The sequence below is a fragment of the Myripristis murdjan genome, chromosome 1 (genome assembly GCF_902150065.1).
Source record: "Myripristis murdjan chromosome 1, fMyrMur1.1, whole genome shotgun sequence".
Lineage (NCBI taxonomy): Eukaryota > Metazoa > Chordata > Actinopteri > Holocentriformes > Holocentridae > Myripristis > Myripristis murdjan.
In genome coordinates, this window is record NC_043980.1 from 21,303,683 (window position 1) to 21,325,838 (window position 22,156).

At 41.8% G+C, this 22,156-nt stretch overlaps 2 protein-coding genes across 6 annotated transcripts in view; one reads left to right on the forward strand and one right to left on the reverse strand.

Moving 5' to 3' along the window:
- The window catches only part of apbb2b (amyloid beta (A4) precursor protein-binding, family B, member 2b), a 57,773-nt gene extending 54,677 nt beyond the window's left edge, over positions 1 to 3,096 (reverse strand). For all 3 annotated transcript variants that reach the window (XM_030063986.1, XM_030063979.1, XM_030063971.1), the window contains exon 1: positions 3,027 to 3,096. The gene's annotated coding sequence lies outside the window, so the exon portion shown is untranslated. The remainder of the gene's footprint in view (positions 1 to 3,026) is intronic.
- A 7,435-nt stretch (positions 3,097 to 10,531) lies between these two features.
- On the forward strand, positions 10,532 to 22,056 carry haspin (histone H3 associated protein kinase). Of its 3 annotated transcripts, XM_030065193.1 has the most exons (16): positions 10,539 to 10,632; positions 10,883 to 11,069; positions 12,365 to 12,517; positions 13,475 to 13,615; positions 13,738 to 15,631; positions 16,491 to 16,635; positions 16,790 to 16,941; positions 17,077 to 17,265; positions 17,503 to 17,588; positions 18,241 to 18,303; positions 18,424 to 18,515; positions 18,856 to 18,935; positions 19,742 to 19,830; positions 19,977 to 20,119; positions 20,293 to 20,395; positions 21,393 to 22,056. In XM_030065193.1, coding segments are annotated over exons 1-16 (3,720 nt in total). In that variant the 5' UTR covers positions 10,539 to 10,631; the 3' UTR covers positions 21,595 to 22,056. The 3 variants fall into 3 exon arrangements, with proteins under 3 accessions (XP_029921060.1, XP_029921053.1, XP_029921044.1); XM_030065200.1 differs by having other exon boundaries at positions 10,532 to 11,069; XM_030065184.1 differs by lacking the exon at positions 10,539 to 10,632 and having other exon boundaries at positions 16,790 to 16,917; positions 17,074 to 17,265.
- Positions 22,057 to 22,156: the final 100 nt, after the last annotated feature.

Here is a 22,156-nt window from a genome sequence, read left to right on the forward strand (position 1 = left end):
AGTGCCTTCACACTTCCAAAGCAACTAAATAACACACACACACACACACACACACACACACACACACACACAAACGCGCAAGCAGTCTGCAGCACTTGGCCCAAAACTTGGCCCATAAATGTCCGAGTCACTTTTTCCATCGTCAGCAGCCCCTGATGTTGAATTGAAATGCTAGAGGGGGAGAGAGACAGAGAGGGAGAGAGAGAGATGGAAAGAGAGAGAGAGACAGTGGAGAGTGGAGGTAAGGGGGGAAAACTAAATGAGGATGATGAAGAGGGAGAGAGGGATGAGAGTGAAAGAAGGAGCAGTAAAGGAGGAGAGAGGGCCAGAATATAAACCGACTTACCAGCCCAGAGCCCTCAGCAATTAGCAATGACATCATGTTCCTAAACACACACACACACACGCACAAGCACACACACACACACACACACGCACACGCACACGCACAAGCACACACACACACGCACACACACACAATGCGGGCCAGGGTCTGGATGAAGAGCAAGCCAAATAGCAGAGCAAAGGGCTGGGAGGAGAGAGAGAAGGGAGTGAGGGAGGAAGAGCAGCACTGATAGAGAGTGAGAGGGAATGACAGTGCACCATTTCAACTATGGCGGTGCAGTGACACAGTCATTCTTGTGGCTTGCACTAATAAATACACCAAACCAACACAGCAACATAAACCTTATACGAATAACCACCACAACCACTGTCCACGCTGGCGAGCACTGCCTGCTGTTCACCACCAGAATGTACGCCAGAAACAAAACAGCAGGCATCTTCGCATATTCACAACATGACAGCATCCCGGGCCTCATTTATCGATTATGCTTTTGACTCCGCGGGACGATGAGTGTGCCGTGCTGTATGAACGCACACGCAATGAAGCGCACACGGCACGGCAGATGGAAAAAATGCATCTGTGAGCCAGTGTGTCACCAGGCGAAGAAAACACACACGAGACAGAGAGCATGAAACCTCACTGGTGCACTCTGTAAACAGCAGCCAGGTCCTTTGGTAATAGATGTTATTGTCTACAACGACAGAGTCCCTTCTCTTTCTGTAGACACAAACACACTGAATGTGCTGTTTCAGAAGTTTTTACACTCTTATTAAACAACAATAAATTCAGTCCTTTTGAAACTTGGGGGGTGAATGACAAAGCAAAATCTAAATCTCTTTTATCTCTCCCTTTCTTGCCCATAATCATATATCTGATCAGCATCTCTGCCACCCTCCCCCCATGAAAAAACACTGAAGTTATTCACTAGCGTCATTTTTTAGATTCCTTAAATCATGAAACATAAACAAGCAATTAAGTGGCTCCATGTTTGTATAAAACAAACAAGCCTATTATCTCACAGGCCTGGCAGAAATTACCGGGGCAAGGCTGGAAACGATTAGCTAGCCGAGTCCAGCCAGCGCCACGCACCAATACAAACCTCGGTCTCACCCGCAGGGCCTGCACGGCCTATAGCCGCAGTCTATCAGACGCACTGTACCCAGCTGAAGAGGCACACCCCCCTGTGTGCCTGTTTGTTTCACAATGAACACCATTATCAGTTTGACCCCGGCTCCACACGGAGACTCAGGACAAAACACAGGACATAATCATGAGTCAGGGCTGGAGCTGCTCTGAAGGGGCACCAGAGGATGAGGTGTGAGATATTTTCTCACATGGACTCATCCAGGCTTCCCCAGGCTTTGGCTGAGTGGAGCCTCAGGCTAAGCCAATGCATAGGGATGCAAGTTACTGATTTGTGGGGCTTCACAAGTTAACAACCTAGTGGCATGATATATGAAAGCCATGGTGCTTAACTTCAGCAGTTCTGCACGTCGACCTCCGACAAACTCAAATGATGTCAAACAAATTAACCTTTTGTCTGCAAAACTTGAGTGCAGACCTCCGTCACCGTTAGACATTTGGATGCACTTAGTCAATGCACCCCAAGTATCAAGAAGACGAAACCAAAGTGTGCAGGCTGTCTGTCATTTTCTACCTCTGATGAACTAACGCATTTCAGTGATGAACTAAAACACTTAAGACTCACCTCACCCACAAAGATGTAGTGGATGGTAACCCTGCCTCCACTTTATTTATCCACCTTCCCATATGCAGAGTAGAGTTTACCCCTCTCTCTCTGTAAACCACTGTAAACAACAGTCTGCCAGACTGATCATACTACTCATACTAGGACAGGGTTTTTGCAACAACAGGAACAAAAATGGACATTTCTCTTAGGGTGTGAGAAGAAGGTGACACATACAGTTGTAAACACAAAATCACCCAGAAATTTGTAACCTATCAGAGACCAGTTTGCATCTCTGTACTTCAATTACAGATGATTTTTGTTTAGACTGATGTTTTTTTCCACATGTGATCACTGGAAATCACAGTTTACCAGGCTTTTTCTATTTACCATTACATCACTGCCACTACAGCGGGCCTAGGACAACGAAGAGAGCCCAAGTTGCAAATGTGGTTCAAGTGCAAACATTTTGGATAGGCCTACCACTACATCACCGTTTGGTTGTAGCCCATCTTCCAGCTTGTCCCCCCCAAAAGCCCCACCATCGCAGGGTGCAGTGGTAGTAACCTTACAGCGAAGCGGTGGTGAGGGGCTACAATGTTGCAAAAACAACGCTTGTTTTCAAACACTCCCTGACACAACACGACTGCGTCTCCGGTACCGGCGGACACAACACAGAGCGGCGACAAACCTCTGATAATAAACCCCGGAGAGCAGAGACGCTGGGTGCCGTGTTACCGAGAAACACCCCCCTTAAATTTCTGTCGCCGCAGCCTCCTCGTCTCCGTTTCCCCCCACCTTTCCCGACTTGTGTCCAACACAACGGGCCCCTCAGACACCAGTGCAATGCGTCGCACGGACAAACATGAAAAAGTTACTCACACCGCAGCATTTCCAGTCATTTTGGGTCTGCTAGGGAAAACGGGAACGCTATCGTGACAGCCAGCTCCCCCCGTATTCAAGAGAAAATTCTCGGCATACCACATCACTCACCTCCCCTCCAGTGTGTTCACGTCGTCGCTACGCTCTCTCCTATTTTTTCCTCCCCTCCGTTTTCTCTCCGCTTGTTTCTTTACTCCTCCCTCCCAGATGCCGCTGTTCTCCTACAGGGGGAACCGGGCGACGCTGCTCCGGAAGGAAACGTTCCTCTCTGATTTTTTTTTTTTCTTTCTTTTTTTTTTTTTTCTTTTAATTATTTATTTATTCATTTGACTCTCGCCGTCTAACCTCCACGTTCACGTCAATAACCAGTGAAGTTATAACGTGTGGTGTAACGAATAACTGTTAAAGTTGTAATATTAAAACTTTAACAAACACGTTTTGTTGCCACCCTTTCATCTGGGATTTAAAGAAAAAAAAAAACATTTACATCATATCCAGGGGCGAAGCTAGAATTGTGGGCCCTCTGTATGCCACTCTGGGCCCCCAGCCATTTCCTCTCATTCCCATTACACCTATGGGGGGATGACAAACAGATACATGCATGTACACACTATACAGTGGTGGAAAAAAGTTTTCGGACACCCCATTCTTAATGCAAGACTGTACAATTTCTTTTAGTACAGTCACAGCCAAAATACTAAACAAATCCTAAAAAAAGCCATTAAAAACTTAAAATTGATTGGTTCCATAAAAACACATAAGAAATTTTGAGTATTAGGTGATTTTGGTACCAGTGATGAAGGATGTTCTTTTTATTAAAAGACACAATTTTTGTTGCCAAGCTTCGTGTCTATATAAAGCCAGCACATTTGAAAGTTCTTCAGACACAAAAATGGCTAAAACAAGGAACCTAACGCAGGAAACACACCTGAAGATAAAGATTAAACTGTTAAGAATTTAGTTTTGTTAGTTTTTCTTGTAAACAATAAACAAAAAAACATAATTTGTATTTATTTGTATCTGTCTAATGCAGCCACACCTTTTGAAACACAAAAAAGATTTTTCCACAAATATTTCATGATAATATTTGAGATTGTGAGGTTGTGTAAAATTTTAAGGGTGTCCGAAAACTTTTTTCCACCACTGTATACTTTTAGGTAACCTACAACAATACCAGCATTAAAATTATCTTGTTACATTATAGCATTATCATCTGGGGAAAAGCGAGGTGTTTTAGTACTTTGACGTTACAGAAATAAAAGCTGTTTGCCATTCCTTGTATTCTTATTACCCTTATACCATATACCTATATACTGTAGTCAGTGTATTACATAGCTGTCTATAGTCGATAATTAATTCTGCAGGGTAATAACAAGGTTGAGAGACAGAATTGTCACATTTATCCACACATTCAGTATAATGCGAACACTTGCACAATGTTAAGGCTGTCTCCATCTCTACCATTAGTGTCTGCTGGCTGACCTAAAAACAGGTAGAATCTGCAGTGAAATTACACAGCTTACATGCAGAGGCAAAAGTCAGGAATTTTCTGGTTACCGTGTGGCAGGTAAAGGACAAGATTGAAATCAAATAGTGGTAAATGAATGTGCTTGACATTTCATTAGCTCACATTCATGGTGTATTTGTAGTCCATAACAAAGTCCTTAAAGAACATGCCTATTAAGGGCTCTGTTCTATTTTAATCTATCTTTCCTGCAACATGGTGCATAGATAATAGTGGGTGCAGAAGGTGGCTGAGGGTAACTTTGTGTTGATATAGTTGTGTAGTGTGAAATGAAACAGGGATTGGTTGTGTTACTTGTACCAATAAAAAGGTTTTGGGAAGACTGGTCCACAAAGAATTATGGTTCTGAAAACTGAAACAGACTGATAATAACAAAATCATACTGTTATGGTTACTGTGCTCTGATTTAGACTTTTATATATTTCATGTAAGCTCCGGATTTTGTGTCTTAAGGTAAGTTTGTAGAAAGATAGTTTAACTGTTTGTACTGAGAGGTTTGCGCAATAAAAAAAAATCCCCCATGACATAAAGCTTTAAGTTTTAACTAGTATGTGTTCATTTTGTTGAACTTTGAATGGAAAGAATAATATATAATGGAAAGTTACAACTTACTTATTTGAAATAGTAACTAAGCATTCCATTACAGCCCACACACCTAGACACACCTGCATGTGTCATCCTTTATTGCAACACATTTGTGAGCAATGTTTGGTATAAGAAGATTTAATTATTTCCATATTGTTTTCATGACACACAAGGGTAGAAGGTATCAGTCTATCAGCTAGGATGGAAGTACAGAAGCCCTGAAAGGCAAAACCATTGGCATTACTGAAATATGCAATATTTTGCCAAGACTATCTTTCATTACCATTAACCTCAAAGTTCCATGTTGCAGAAAAGATAGATTAAAATAGAACAGAGCCCTTATAGGCATGTTCTTCAAGGACTTTATTATGGACTACAAATACACCATGAATGTGAGCTAATGAAATGTCAAGCACATTCATTTACCACTATTTGATTTCAATCTTGTCCTTTACCTGCCACACGGTAACCAGAAATAATGTCTGACAGAATGCAGAGGCATCACATGGTATTTGGTATTGTACCAGTTGAAGTTACTTGACAAGGGCAAGCTGAGTTTATTCTATAAAATGGCTCATATAAAGTACTGCCGAATGACATTTATTGCAGTAGGACACACTGTGTAGGCTAAGCCATTATGATACTGACCTGTGAAAGAGAACACATGGACCAGCAGGGGATTAAACACAGCCTATGGATCAGTATCTTCCTTGCACAGAGAGGCAGATGTGATGGTCAAACCTAGACTTTGCATTTACATTGAGGCAAGGCCAGATGCAATGCCTAGATAAGTGCAAGGTGTGGTATTCACACACTGATGGCGGATATTTTTTCCTGCAACACAAATGGATTTAGGCTTCTTCTGCCCTCTTGTGGCTGAAATGGGTACAATCAAGCACTAACATGGCACAAACCCACCCTGCGTTCCAATACTCATACTACCATACTATTTAGTAGGGAGAAAAATAATTAGTATGTCCCAATACATACTAAACTACATACTTTGTAAGGGCAGCTGCAGTACATACTAAAAGTAAAAAGTATAAGTATGCGATTTGGAACGCAGGGCCAGAGTCCTGCACTCCCCACGCCATGCCTCTAAGACCAGCAGTGATGTAGAGCTGCATGGTCCTGCTAGGTGGCCCTACCAGTGTTGCTACAGTCTTATATTCTACCTTTTATTAGAAAAACTGGTAGACTGTAGATTAACAATTCTGGTGTTTTTTTCAGTTGTTGTAAAGTTAATATATTGAGATGGCAACAGTAGTTAAAAAATGGTGGAATTTAGCCCTTTCTTCTCACTGTATTGGTAAATAAATATATCAAGGTAGCAATAGAAGGGAAAGAAGGTGGAGCACAGAAAAAAGACGCAGGAAAAATCAGGAATTTTCAAGAGCAACCCAAAATTGTTGTTTTCTCTTGCCTTCACAGCTTCCATAGAATAGGATAGGTTTTAGCCTATTGTGAGACAAGTTAGTCGCTCACGTTATAGAAAGACATTGCAACATTACAAACATCATCATCACATCAATGGTCATGCATTGGCAGCTATAGCAGCCAACTAATATGCAATGGGCTCAGTTGTTATGTCCCCGGCCTAGGGGAACCGGGACCCATAACACGAATAAGCCCCCACTCTTCTCATCCCCAAGAATGTTGGACCAAAGGGTGAAGTTTACAGAGCAGCGTATTTATTAATGGCTCGGACAGGAGAACAAGTGCCCAAAACAACAAACAAAACAAACTAAAGGAGCCCTGCCCTTACCTGACAGAGAAAACAACAGCAAACAAAAGACATTATCTTACCTACCTCCTAACATCCAAACATGAGAAAAAAGATACAAAATAAAGAGGCTTCTCCTTCCTACTAGCTGCTCAGTGTTTTTCTTTTACAGTAGTTATTTACAAGTTAACACAAAATAACCTAGTAACTAGGTTTGCACCAAACTAACAAAAGGTCACTCTAAGTGACTGTCAAACACAGTCAAATCACAACAGCTCTCTCATCAATCTCTGCGTGGCCTCCAAGGTTGGGGATGGAAAGAGGAAGAAGGGGGCGGGAGACCAACACCGGCAGGAACATATAGGCGGGCCCATCCAATCAGCTACAGCCTTCAGTCAGCTGACCAATTACCCCACACACCTGCAACTGAACACACTGATTTGCAGGTATACTGAGGGAGAAGAGGAGAAGGGAGGGAGAGAGAGCAGTACACCAACACAACACAAAAACACAGTTCATAACACAGTGAAAACAGGAACCTCCTGGTGAAGGATGCTGAAGAAGAGAGGAGGAGCAGGAACAACAGGGAAGGCCACACACACACACACACACACACACACACTCACACACAGGCTCAGGCTGGTGTCAGGGGTGTTGGGCTCGACAAGACAGAGGACATCAGGTGAGTGGGCGGTCCTTCAATCCGTCCTGGGATACATGTCTGTTTACACTTCTAATGCGTTACGGACAAAAGCATCCCAGGCCACCTCCGAATGTGTCCTGAGATCCAGTCACTCAAGACACATTGCTGCTACACCTGTAGGCCTACTTAGGTGTCAGCTTGTATTTGGATTTCTCAGAACGGATGTTAATACCAGGTGGGAACAAGGCCATAGATAGATAGACATGTAGATAGACAGTCATGATCCTGTCTGGCCCAGTGTTTCCTCGTCTTCAAGCGTGTGGTGTGGGTGTGTCTCTGTCTCTCTCTCCCTGCATAGCTGCTAACCATCTTAACCCTATAAAGCCTGAACTATGAAAGAATTGGCAGAAAATTCCAGTTTTTTGAAAATGAACCCTTAATTTAGTCCTATAACAAAATGTAAAAAAAAAAAAAAAAAAAAAAAAAAATTCAAAAAATAAGTTATTACATATGGTTTTTCTGTTGCATCATATATGACAGTACTTGAAGTGCCAATGGTATGGTCCAGGGTGAACAGGGGAAGTGTTCAAAGGTATACAACAGTATTTTGGTCAAGTATTGATTAAACTGAAAACGGAATGTGTTATTTGATAATGTGTATCATATATGATACAAATGGCTTCATAGGGTTAACCAGCAAACCTGCCAGTCATAATACAATCACCAGTCTGATACTTAAACTCTGCACCTGCCACTAGTCCCTGCTGGGTCACTGAACTGTTCACTCTGCCATGAAACCCTCAGTTACACCAGCCAGCCACACCACTTCACCAGAGCCTGCCATCTTGTCATCTTCCCAGTGCATCAATAAATCCAGGTGTTTCACCATACCTGCCTGCCAGGTCTGCATTTGGGTTCAGCTACCTTCAGCCCTCGTGAGATAGATAGATAGATAGATAGATAGATAGATAGATAGATAGACAAAGCACCTGGACCTAAGAATTAGAGGTGTTTTGACATGACTCACACAAGTAGTCGGTGTCATGTCACTGACTGTCCTTTTCTTTTCAACCAAACATGGGCATCTTAAGAGAATATTAATGTGTTTGCATATTATAGGTATACCATTTCTTAAAATGTCCCTTCATTTCAGTCTGCTGTCATTGATACAGCCCGCATGGTATAACCTGTGCTTTTACTATACACTGTTTGTGTTAATCCCTGATCCCTGTCTTTCTCTCTGGATTGGCAGGATTTGTTGCATGTGTTTCTGGCTCAGCATCCAGACAGTCATCCCACCTTCTGCTCCTTGGCTGAAATGATTGAGCCCTTTGTTTGTGTGATAATAGGCCATCACTCTTAATCAGGCATTCATTCCCCTTCAGATTTTTCTACTTTTTGAATCCAGTATATTCCAAAATCATATACACATCCAGTTTCAGTTAAAACGGATCAGTGGTAACTATTGTGTAGTAGTGAAATAACAAATCTCATTCAGCAGTATTTTTCAGCCTCCTGACTATAATTTGTTATCTTGCATCTTGCAGTGAGCCATTTCCCATAACCATTCTTTCAATTTCAACACTGACTAGTATAGGTTTTTGAGCGCTCCTTTTTTAACTTGGGATGTATCTACAACTTGAAGACAAGTTGCTGCTTTAAACTTAGAGCAGCATCAACATTTGAAAGTTGTTGCAAAAAATACTTTACACAGGTGGCTGCTCTCAGTGTTTCTTCTTGATGAAAACCCAGAAGACACTTTGGAGAGACAGTTTTGCTACTAGTGTTGCATCTTTAACAAGTGTGAATTCGCAACAGCTGTGACCACGTAGTCAAATGCATCCATGCGTGTATGCAAATTACACACACACACAAACACTTGACCTTCTTGCGTGTGTGTGTCTTTCCACAATGCTTGGCCATGTTATGGCCATGTGAGTCCATTTGGAAGTTATGTGCCTTGTTTAATATCAGGCCACTGACCCGTTTTTTGGCAACTGGCATGAACGCAAACACACACCTTCACACACTTGACCAGCCTCCTGATGTGAAAACTGTGGCCCCAAAGGATGGAGAGGTTTTTGTGGACCGGCCGACAGAGCGAGCTATAGAGCTGCTGGTCGCAGCTAAAAATAAACCATCTGCCCACCGTACATGACAATGCAGCAGCTGTCCACTGCTGGAAACTGTGATTTTAAGGATGACCAGATGAGGATGCCTGGTGGCTGTTCAAAGGATAATGCCAAACCTACAGTGACATTCAGATAAAAATGTTTCAGATTAGGCTAAGACGAGGAACCAAAAGCTTCAGCTGACAGACTTAACTGTCATTATAAATACACTGAATTCTAATCACCTCATAGTGAGATCATCTCAATTTTAAAAGTTGTAATAAAGAATCTTTCAACTTTTAAACTGTAGAATATTTGATTTTATTATGCTTTGGCACCATCTGAATTTACACAGACTCAAGCGGTTGAGAGTTATAAGTACATAATATTTAATTTCTCTTAGATGCAATATTTTTACAGCACAACACAAGTCAGATTTACACATAAGGTTAGAAATGTGTAAAAGAGCTGCATGTAATATCTGAACGAGCAACAGCCACAGGAAACAGGTTAGAAGGCTTTGTTATTACCAGCAACAAGGAGTGTGAGCAGGAAAGACAGACAAGTATTTTTGAGTAGCAGCGTTTGGCTTATAGAATGAGATACGGGCAGCTATACACAGCATATGCTGCTTACCTGCACAAAGAAGTAAAAAGCCAGTTGTTATTTATATAGCATTTGTGTTTTACCCAATGCAAAACGAAATAGCCAGACCAGCCGGGCTTGCCTATTTTGCAATCTCAAATTCTCAGCAGCCATCAAAGTAGCAATAGATTGACTGCCATTGAGCTTATGAACCCGCACTGACATGTATTGGTCATTTGCACATTTGGGCAAATAAACTGTAACATATTGCACCTTTAAAATCACCCGTGTATCGTTGAAATATTGTGGACACAAGTTTTTCCTCTCCTCTTTCCCTTCTTAAAAGCGGTGATTACTCCAAACCGATAGGAGGCGCTGTGTTGCAGTCAATGCCGTAGTGCGCAGCCCCTTTCTCCTCCGCTGGCCAATCAGCTGTGGGCTGCAGTTTGAACGCGAAGCGGGTCCCTCTCGACTCGGGATGGTTTTGTCAAATAGATGGATTATACTTGCAACTGAATTGTATTTTCGTTAAGTCAGAGCTGACAGTTGAGTAACTGTTTCATGACTGGACTAAACTCAGCAAACCGGGTTAACTTAACTTCCTTTAACTTGCCTGGGAAGTTTATTTAATGTTAAGTTAGCTGTTCCGGCTAGGTTAACTTCAGTTGTCGCCCATGCTAGTCGGCTAAACTTAGCCAACGTCAGGAAAGTGACAGAAACTGTTTTAGTCTCATCTGAGGTGGTGACTTGAATGCGTTTTGATCTCTCCTGTACTTTGACACCTTTGACATAAAGTGAGAAACTGTTGGAGGCACCGAAAGATGACTCGAGGGAAGCCTTTGTTTATGAAAACCTACGGCCGGCAGAAGAGGAAGATTTCTGCCTGGATCTCCCCCGACATCCGCAGGCAGGCCTTCGAGAGCACCGCCTCCTCAGAGACTGACGCCTCCGTCTTTGAGCCAGCAAAACCCGCTAAGACAAGGTTTGTTCAAAGCAGCAAGTCTCTTCATCTCCCTGTTCATAATGATCTTTATAGTGCTGATTCAGGGCTGGATCATTCACTGGAAAAAAATATATATATTGGTTCATGTTTCTGTTATCTTATCTCTGTCTGGACTCAAGACCCTGCTGTCTTTTACAGACTTTTACAGATTTCACCAATGATTTTTTTTTTTTTTTTTTTTTTTTTGCCTTTTGATCCTCCTCCTTTGTCTGTCTGGCAGCCAAAAAGAAAAAAAAAAAAGAAAGAAAGAAAGAAAGAAAAGGAAAGAAAGACAGAAAAATTAGCATCTCGGTGAAGCTGTGATCAGCACATTTGGGGATTTTTACATCACAGATGACTAAAATGATTAATAGATTACCATTAATCATTTATTTTCTAATCATAATCAAGTCAGCTTCAATAATTTTATTCTCTCTCAAATGAGATACTGGTGTCATTATAATAATTCTCTTCTGTCTGTGTCTAATTTACATTATTCCCCTGCTATTTTCAATACATGCCATGCAGTAGGATCAGTATTTCCTCCTTTATTGTCATTTTAAAATGTCAAAACAAAATGAAGTGACCTGCTTTATTAGCATATCATATGCCCCAAATGACAGGACATGGACGTGACAATGGAGTTTGTAAGGCCACATGTTTTGATGGATTATTTCCTGGCTGACGTGTCAGATGATTGACAGTAGGGAGAGCTTAATGCGATGCCGGCTCTACAGATACCGACAAAACCATATTCAGGTTTAATTTTTACTAATTAATTTCTACTTGTCTAAGCCTGTGAAATTTGTTCTTTACAATCTACAAGAATGAATATCAGAAGATTAGAACTGTAGTGATTAGTTGAACAATTCATTAATTGCGAACTGATATTTGATTAATCGTTTTGAGTCATTTTTGAGAGGAAAATTTCCAAATTCTCAGATTCCAGTTTCTTAATGTGAATATTCCCTTGTTTCTTTAGTTCTCTATTACACTAAACTAATTATCTTTGAGTTGTGATTAACATTTTTCACCATTTTCTAACATTCATCTACCAAACAACTAATTGAGTAATCAAGAAATGAATGAACAGATAAATAATAGATAAGGAAAAAATAACTATTAGTTGCAGGTGGAAACTGCAACTTGGCACAAAACAGCAACACTAGTATCATCCTTTCAATGTGTCAAATTGCTTTTCCTTTGTTATTTTCTTAAATCTTGCTCATCATACCTTTACCTATCCAGCATTTTACACTCTTTTTTTTTGTTTTTTGCCTGTTTTGTTCTTCTAGCAAGAGGAGGACTAGTGTTGCGAGTCACAGAGTGGGGCGTCATGCTAAGAAAAAAGCCATGCAGTGTCTGAAGGAGATGGACAGTGATGAGGAGAATATCTGTGTTCCCTCTCCTCCTCGTCTTCACCCCGCTCAGCAGGACAAGACAACCAGGTCCGTGTGAACTGTGTCTGTGCGAAGATCTGTTGACATTACCAACGCATCAGGCAGTGAATGCATCATCCACATTACCTGAGGGTTAAGCTGAACACTAAATCATTCAATTGATTTTTGTGTGTGTGTGTGTGTGTGTGTGTGTGTGTGTGTGTGTGTGTGTGTGTGTGTGTGTGTGATATGTGGTTGCCAGTGCTCTTTATACTGATCACTGCGCTTGTTTATTAACATAAGCAACCTAGGCACTATACCTAGAAGACATAAAATGCAACATAAATGAGTGGCTTTAGCAATTAATGCTCCTATTAAGCACCAGCATATGGGATGTCACTGGGTTTAGTGCCATGCTTGAGGTGATTATTGACCTGTTTATTTCACTGGTGTCAAAGTCCTTATTTCTCTGACTCCATTAAAATCAATGGTTCTGTCTACTAACTGTTGTGGAAAGACAGCATGAAATGGCTGCATAGCTGTCCATACTGGATAAATGTGCATTTGGTCTAGCATTGGGTTGCCTAAACATCCTCACCATTAATATTTTAAAAAGGGCAATTTGCATATTGATTTCTATGCTCAAATACACCTTTCCAGATTGAAATGCATTTTTACATCTTGTGTATTTTTAACATGTATTTAAGTATGCACACTGATTAAGAATACATTCCTATTTACAATTAAACCAAAGAAGGTAGTGTAAGGGTGAAGTAGGGGTGCACACATACACACTCCCCTGGGAGCTGCTCAGTATTAACAGTGTTTTACTGTTGGATTGTGTTGTTCAGTAGTTGCTGTTTTGCCCTTGAGTTGTTCATGTCCTGTTCACATTTTCTCAACTGAGATTTTACCTGCCACATGGTTGCCAGTCCACATTAGGCCACCACTTCTCATATACAAGGATAGTTGTGTGTGCTTTATATATATTTCTCAAAGGATCTGTGTGCATGTCTCTATGACCAGGGAACGTAAGCTGGCCTCTACAGCAGCAGGCTTGCTGAGGCCGAGTGCAAAGCAGGTTCTGATGACAAGCGAGAGTGAGGATGACTGTTCATCTGCTCCGAAACGTTGCAAGATCATGTTTGGAAGGAAAAGAAATTCTAGGTAAGCTAAAAAATCAGGCAGTTAGTCTACCTATCAATCAGGTGAATAGTAGTTGATAAATAAATGTCCTCTCATTTTTTGTCATAATCATTCGCTTTCCTTCTCTACCTTCTTTCTTTCAGTATTGACCCTCCTTCTGTTGGCCGCTTTGTTACCCGCCGTAGGGGAGCAGGTGTTTCCAAACCCAAATTCTCCAAACCTGCTGTCAGTGTACTCAACTCCTCTGATGACTTTGTCCCAGGAAGAGGTGCTTCTGGTAGCTCTAGGATTCTTGGTCCCTCCAGGCGTAGGCCCCTCAAATCCTTTCTCATGTCCAGTGCTGAGAATTCTGTGACTGCTGCAGGGAATGCCAGCTCTTCCATTAACCCTCTCCGAGAGATCTCCCTCAACGAGTCTGCGGACCACAGCCTTGGACCCTGCGCCAGGAAACCCCTCTTCTGCTCCACACCTTCAGCACGCCCGCTTGGCCAACGGCCACGCCTTAAACCATTTCCCATCAGTGATCAGTGCTCCACCTCTCCGTCCATCTCTGTAAGCCATATCGATGTTGTGAGTACGTTCCAAGAAGATTTGGATTCATCAGAACAGCCCCTCTCCCCACCGAGCTCTGCACCTGTCAGGGAGCTCAGCTCTGGGGGGAAGCAACAGTCTGCCCTCAGTGAGCCACAAAAAGCACCAGGCACACATGACTGTGCAGAATCCTTTAACCATTTTGTAAACACACAGAGGGGCACAGACAGGAGTAGCTGTAGTGAGAGAGACAAAAGCTCAAAAGAAGCAGAGACTCCAAATGGAGCCAAAGCACTGCTTTCCTCAGAAACTGAAGACAGCAGCAATTTTGTGTCAGCTTCAGGAGAGTTAAAGTGGCTGGTTGAAGCTCTAAAGGACAATTGTTTGACCCAGCGCTGCAGTGTCCAGCTGGAGAGAGTAGACAAACTGATCATGACACTGCTTCACTGTCAGACCACCTACTCGTCCTGTTTGGACCACTTGAGCTCCGTCCACAGCCAACAAATCTCTGAGCATCTGCTGTCTGTGCAGGGCAGTCATACTGTTGATCCTTCACGTTCTTTGCATCTTACTCTGTCTATGACAGGCAATGAAACCTGTGACTCTTTGCAGTTTGTAAACAGTTGTGAATCTACTGATGCTGTACCCTCAGTGACTGACAGTCAAAGCTTTGATATCTCACAATCAGCTGAACACACCACCAATGAATCCACTGACCAGCCAATGTCAGTAGATGGTACTGAATCTATCCAGCATACAGACAGCATTGTTGAGGTTATTACTCATGTGAAATCACCAGACAACAGCCTTTCTATCAAGCAGACACTGCCTGCCACTAAGAAATGCACAGTCCAGCTCGAAAGATTGGCTATGCCACAACTGACTGTATTACAGCAGCATGAGTTCATACACCATACAGAACCAAGTTTAGAGGTGAAGTTTGTTCCTCCACAAGCAAACAAGTCTGATAGTGACCACCCTGACGGCCACACTTGGTTAGCGAAAACTGATGAGAGAAAAATGGCCTCAGATGCTAAGTCAGTGCACCATAGCAATTCTCTTGATCCAGGCACTAAAGAGAGGGAACCATCACTAACAGCCAAGCTGATGGAGAAATGTCTCACAGAAAAACAGACAGTTGCTGTAAAGAAATCCTCTCTTCCCAACCAGAAGGAAACTCTACAACTCAAAGACACCACACTCAAGTCATCCACAGATGATTCAGACTCAGCCAGCGATGGCCAGTTTACCAAGATGTCATCAAGGAATGATCACATGTCTGAGAGAGACCGCAGGATGAAAGCTGATCAACGTGGTCTTAAAGCCAGACAAGACAAGAGTAAGAGGCGCATGTCCACAGACCGACCCGGGACAACCAGGAAAGTGTGTGTGAGTGGTCTGAGTGTGAGTCGCTGGAAAAACAAAAGCAACACCAGTGCACACGTTTTTCAGAGCCGGGACTGCAGTATCACTGAACTGATGCCTACACAGCACAAACAGCCCAAGGTGAGAACAACAAAAACACAATACAGGCACTGTGCACTCGGGGTAGAACAATAAATCAATAATGCAATATATAGCAATACTTCCTCCTGTGAGACATTAACAATACACTTGCACCAAATATCAGTTTTTGAGTTTTCCGCTTAATTTGCACAGATGGCACATTTGAGTTACTATGAGGCATTTGCTCCCTGCCTTCAGGTGTTTTAATGAGAACTATTCTATTTGGAGCTGGTCTGCATATTAAAACCCTGGAAAACATGATTGATTCTTACTCATTTAAAATTTATTTTGCCTCTTGCAGTGTTTTTTTCCCCCTCATTTACAGATATTGTAATGTATCATAACTGATTATCTTAAAATATATCACACATCACAGAATTGCCATCATTAACATCACAGGTTAGTCAGTAATTCTCACCAACCTGAAATATGAGGGATATTTCACCACTATCTTAGAAGTGAAATAGAAAATGTTTAAAAAAAAAAAAAAAAAAATCAGTGCATGTCAATCAGCTGAGATGAACATGTTTTTTTGTTGGGGTTATGAGTTGATTGACCAATAATCCTTACCTATAGTAAGAGCAGCATCAGTGGGTCCAGTAGAAAATGAATGGTGAGCAGGGAGCGATGCCAATTTTTGCAAAGCACTCTTTGACTGTCTGTCAAAGTATTGGGTGTTTATAAACATCTCCACTAACCTCAGATGGTGTGTCGTGTCTGGTTTTCACTTGTTCCCCAGTCTGTCCCAGTGTAATTAAATGTTAATTACTCTGACCGGTACAAAATGGCCCTTGCAGAGTGGCCACAGAGTGGAGCTGTGACATTAAATGTAAAAGTGTTGATTCTGTCCTGGGTGTAGGAGCTGCTTGGCACCAGTGGGATTTTCTGTACACCAGCAAAAGTGAACCGGCTCAACCTCTCCTCACTGTTGGCTGACCTCACACCCAACACACACACCTGGAGTCGCCTCAAAGCCGCCCTGTCTGTTCACCGTAAAACCAAGGGTAACACACACATTTTATCGAGCCACTCAGTTGCTCTGGACTGTTGGAAAATTTGAATTGTCAAAAGGTTGACAATGATTGTTGATGTTTAGTCTTTATTTCATCTTCTTCCTTGTTCTCTCTCTCTCTCACTCTCTCTCTCTCACTCCTATAGTATCCTGCTCTGGAAGGAGTTTCCCTCAACCTTTGTTGATCTCTCCGGGAGGAGGGGAGCTAGCAGATCTCAGTCAGGATCTCTTTGCCACGCCTCTTCGTGCAGCACTCCCTGAGCGTTTCCGGTCTCAGCTGCTGAAGAGCACTTCTGTGGTAACACAAACACAAACACATGCAAACACAAAATACCATCTACTTCTGTGTGACATACGCTACCCTGTACATACACATGATGTAAACCTCTTGGCAGTGTGTGTGTAACCTCCTCCCCTCTGTCCTCCTCTGCAGGCTGTGTGTGAGGACACCTTTCTTTCAGATGCAGAGAAGGTGTATGCCGAGTGCAACCAGGAGGGTCCTCTGCCCTGGGAGGAGTGTATCCTCCCTCAGCGTATAAAACAGTGTGTGAAGATAGGGGAGGGCACTTTTGGAGAAGTCTTCTCCACCACCAATTCATCTGGAGACACTGTTGCACTCAAAGTATGTGTGTTTGTGCTTTGCTTGTGTACAGAGCCTTGGTAATGCCAATATTATTAGTAATAATTATTTAGTAGTTAAATCTGCATCAAGTGTCTTTTCAAAACTTTGTTGAAAATTTAATAATTCTATGCTCAAGGTAGCTCATAATGTAGATCATTAGATCTAACATAAATTTTATTACTGTGTGTGTGCGCCTGTGTGTTTAACCCACTAAAATTAAGCTTCTTGTCTTGATAGATTATTCCATTAGAGGGCAATGAGAAGGTTAATGGAGAGGACCAGAAGTCCTTTGGAGAGATTCTTCACGAGATTATAATCTCCAAGTAAGTAGTACTGCTATTTGTGCCATATAACATCAACGCATGTAAAATGGCAATACTTCATACCACTGCATTTGATGGATTAACGCTCTGATTTTATTTAGTCTGTCCCGATATTCAGACTCTCAACATTTCAGTTTTAATCTTTGTTCATCTTTAGTGTGATGTCAAACCCTTTTTCAATATGTTGGGCCTGCACAATCCTTTTATACCAAACTGTCTACATTTACGTACAGAGGAAAAATCAGCCAAAAAAAGACAATTAAATTGTACTTATAAATAATTGTATAACAGTTAATCATTCAATTGTCATGACAGCACCACACACATAACCATGAGTCTTTTGCCATGGCAAAGTGGGAAGCAAAGGGCTAATTGACAGTCCACATAATCAAACTTCATCAGGCAAATTGTGATAACAAAATGAAAGTACTAATAAATTCAGGGGCACATAAAGTCTGAAAGACTCGACTTGATTGTATGCAAATGGGTTTTAGTGAGTCAGTGGGCTTATGAGTCTATCTGGGAGAGTTGCTCTTGAGTAGCTGAGACACTACAGTCTGAAATTTGTTGTTTTCAGTTTAACAGCTGCCCAACTCTGACTAAACAAAAAGCCATCACAGTGGAATAATTATTAGTGTTTTTTTTCTGCCAGGGAGCTGAGCCGCCTGAAGGAGAAGCCGCACAACCAGTCTCAAGGCTTTATTGGACTCAACGAGTAAGCAGCACTCTATCATGTTTATTTCATCTCTTAGAATCCCGTAATGCCTCCTTTCCTACCCTTTCCTCAGTAATTTTAATGGAAATGTAACTTGAAGTGTCCATTGTTCTCTCCCAGTCTCCACTGTGTACGAGGCTGCTACCCTCCGGCCCTCCTGAAAGCTTGGGATGCCTTTGACGAACAGAGAGGCTCTGAGAATGACAGACCAGGTCAGCTGGAGAGGAGAAGATTCACATTTGTTTTCACATTTAGTGCACATTTTGCACAGTAGAAGAGTAATTTGCAGCATGTTTCTCTTCTTACCATATGTTCCAGACCATTACTATATTACAAAAATTGCACAAGAAATAAAATGCATATACAGTTATAATGCCTCTTAGTAGCACTTTTCCAGCATTCTGTTACATCAACCCAGCATGCTAAATATGACCCATTTTTTATTTGTTATTTATTTGGAAGAGGTTTTGTTTGGTTTGTTGTTTTGATATTGCCTGTATTTTATGAGTCTGGGTAATTAAAGTAGACCTGCCTTTGTCTCTGTCTCTTTAGATTTCTTTGAAAAGGAACAACTATTTCTCATCCTGGAGTTTGAGTTCGGAGGCAGCGACCTCGAGAACAGCAATGGAACGGTAAAGAAAACACAACATCAGCATGAAAACATCTGCACAGTTAACTTGCCTTGTGCAACAAACCATTCTGCAACACAGTCACAGTCTGCTGAGCACTCACTGAAGTTAACACAGCACTCCTGACAGTGCGCTTAATTTGAAACTACCAAGTCAAGATGAAACCCCCAGTTGGGTTATAGTTCAACAGCTCGATCCCTTTCATGAAACCTTGTTTGAATTTTGACCAGTGAGGGAAACTTTGCACTCGCCTGGACTGAGAATGAATAATTAGTAAGTATGTTTAGCTGACCACAGTGTAACTGCAGTTGATATACTTAAGCTATTACTAGAACTAAAGCTATCCGGTATATTTGCCTTCTTTTCAAAGATAACTGAATACTGTTTTTTTTTTTTTTTTTAATGCACTCTATCCTCACTGAATGGATGGGATACTCCTTATGCATAGCAACTTGTGAATTGGGTTAGGTTAGACTTGACTCCTAGCTCAAATATATTCTGAACACATGGACTGATAGGATCCCGCCTGTCAAAATAGGGTCTGTATGGTCCTTTAAAAAATGGCCGTCTCCTTGATTGATGCTGTTACATTATTTTTTGCAAAGCATCCTGTTGTCGATATCTGGTTATCAGATATGCAGGATGTAATGCTGAAAAAGCTGAGGTTCTGTAAAAAAAAAAAATGCTGAGGTTCTGCATTTGAAATGTTTGGCAAAAAGAGTCATCGAATCAATACTGTATTTGACTGTAATGTGAAACTACATGTGGCATTATTGATTGAACCCTTTCCCTTTCCTCGTGTCATGAAGCTGGCCTCTCTGGTGGTGGCCAAGAGCATCCTCCACCAAGTCACCGCTGCCTTGGCTGTAGCTGAGCAGGAGCTCCACTTTGAACACCGGTACTGCACACACATATGTCAGCCAATAAAACGGTCTTTTCAAAGGTTATGCTGCTGATAATTAGTATTTTGTGTGCTTGCTTCTGCGTTCATCAGTGTTTCCGCTGTATGTGACGCATTCTTTGTCCCTGTGTTGTTTTCTGTAGGGACCTCCACTGGGGCAACGTGCTGGTCAAAACCACCAAGCAGAAGAGGGGGAGCTTCCTCCTCAATGGAACAGCCCACTCTCTGGACACCAGAGGGGTGCTCGTCCGCATCATTGACTACTCACTCTCCAGACTAGAAATTGGTTAGATATATTTTGACAGCCCACCCCCTTCTCCTTGCTGACATGTTCTATATATAATCTTGTCTTCTGATTTCTAGCACAACATATTTGGCCACACGGCGGCTGACTAATGTGTTTACTCTCAATGGCAGTTTAGCTGTGTGCACCTATAATGTTTGCACCTGTTTGCTCAGATGGCCTGACAGTGTCGTGCGACATCTCTGAGGATGAGGAGCTGTTCATGGGCCAGGGAGACTACCAGTTTGACATCTACAGGCTGATGAGACAGGAGAATGGGTCAGTGTGTTTGTGTTTGATAAATTCAGATGGTGTGTGCTTGAGAGGTGTCGCGTGTATTCATTCACAATATGTCAGTCAAAATAATTGGTGTAATTACCATAAATAAACGAGAACATAGTTTAGACAGTTGGTAGCCTCTATGTTGTTGAAGAGGTGGTGTTGGACTCATTTCATTTATTTATCACATTTTTGGGAGAAATTTGGATCATTCCCAGGGCAATTTTGTCAAATGTTGGAAAATACCTAGTTTTGCTATGTTGCATGACAGACCAATATTCACAGACACTTATTCAAGCTTATTTATTTCATTATTCTTACAGTTGAAAAAAATAACAGTTATACCCATCTTCCTTCCTCGTTTTCTTTCATCAACTGTGGAAACTTTGACAGCCATTGTAGGCCAAGGACAAACTAGTAAACTTGTTTCATTTGGATCAGATTATCACTGTGACTCCGCTGTCTTAGTTTTTCAAATCGGAAAATCTCCGTATTGGAATTTCAAGTTAGTTAGTAAAATAGCTCGACAGCTAACTCATGTGGTAAACAACGCTGGAGGGAAAGGGGGTGGAGATAAAGAAACTTGCAGTCATTTGGAAATGCAGAACAAAATCTGGACGATGTGCTGATGAAGAGAAAAATAAAGTAAATGAACTCTTTTTTCACAGGCATTGAACTGCCTCATTCATCCCAAGCCTAAGTGGATTTTTTTGTTTTGCATATCTTTTATTTCCCTTTTCTGAAGAGGATAATCATGTTGGATGTGATATTTCCATTAAGCTTGCATCGTTTCACAATCAATTTTCTTTGCAAAAAAGATCTGCTTGTGCCTTGTCCCTTTTTTGTGCAATAAAGCAATCCTGCAGATTTCCCAACAATATACACATTACACATTGCAAAATGATCAATAGAGGCTGCAAACCTTCTTTGCCTTAATAATTTTTGTGCAAAGAGAGAAACTCACACCACTCTCTGTGTTCGTCTTTCCCCACATCAGTAACAACTGGAGTGACTACCAGCCCCATTCCAATGTGCTGTGGCTCCACTACTTGTGCTGCAAGCTGCTGTCCATGAAGTACCGGGGACCAGGAGGGAGGGGTGCCAAGGACACGCGAGACGAGCTCACTCGTTTCCGTGACAACGTCCTCCAGTACGGCTCTGCCACTGAGGTGCTGCAAACCTCCCCAATGTTTCAGTAGGATGTGAGCGTTTAATACACAAGTGTGAGCACACCCCCATGCAGACTCGCTCTCTTTTTATGAACCATGTGCATTTCTGTGAAACACTAAACTGCCACGTAAAAGTGTCTCACATGTTGAAGGTTCTTGAATACAACTGTGTATTACTACTGTTGGCTGAACTTCATATGTCTTTATGTAAAATACATTATATAGCAGATCATTGTCTCAAAGGAGGGCAGCATATTGCAACATTTGTACATGTGACATCATTTGTAAATGTAAAAATGCAAGCACATACTTGAATAAAGTGCGCAATAGTCATCAATGATGCATCTGTTGTTTTTGGTAAATGTTAGTCATCTTGTTTTGCAGTTTCCACTGGTCCCTGCCCATCTCTGACATGAAGGAAAAAAAATATGTTTTTTTTTAATGCTATTTGAAATGTATCCATGCAGTATTAAAATGTGTTAATAGGATTAATTGCTGTGTATATTTCTGATTAACCTGCCTACCTTCATAACTTGTGCTGTTTAAGGAACTGATCTAATATAATCAGCAGGCAAAAGCCGCAGCTCCACTT

Bases quoted from the DNA above. Each gene is read 5' to 3' on its own strand.
- haspin (XM_030065193.1), top strand. The intron at 17,589-18,240 runs GTAAGTAGTACT...TTTTTCTGCCAG, and splicing joins CACGAGATTATAATCTCCAA to GGAGCTGAGCCGCCTGAAGG. The intron at 19,831-19,976 runs GTACTGCACACA...TGTTTTCTGTAG, and splicing joins GAGCTCCACTTTGAACACCG to GGACCTCCACTGGGGCAACG.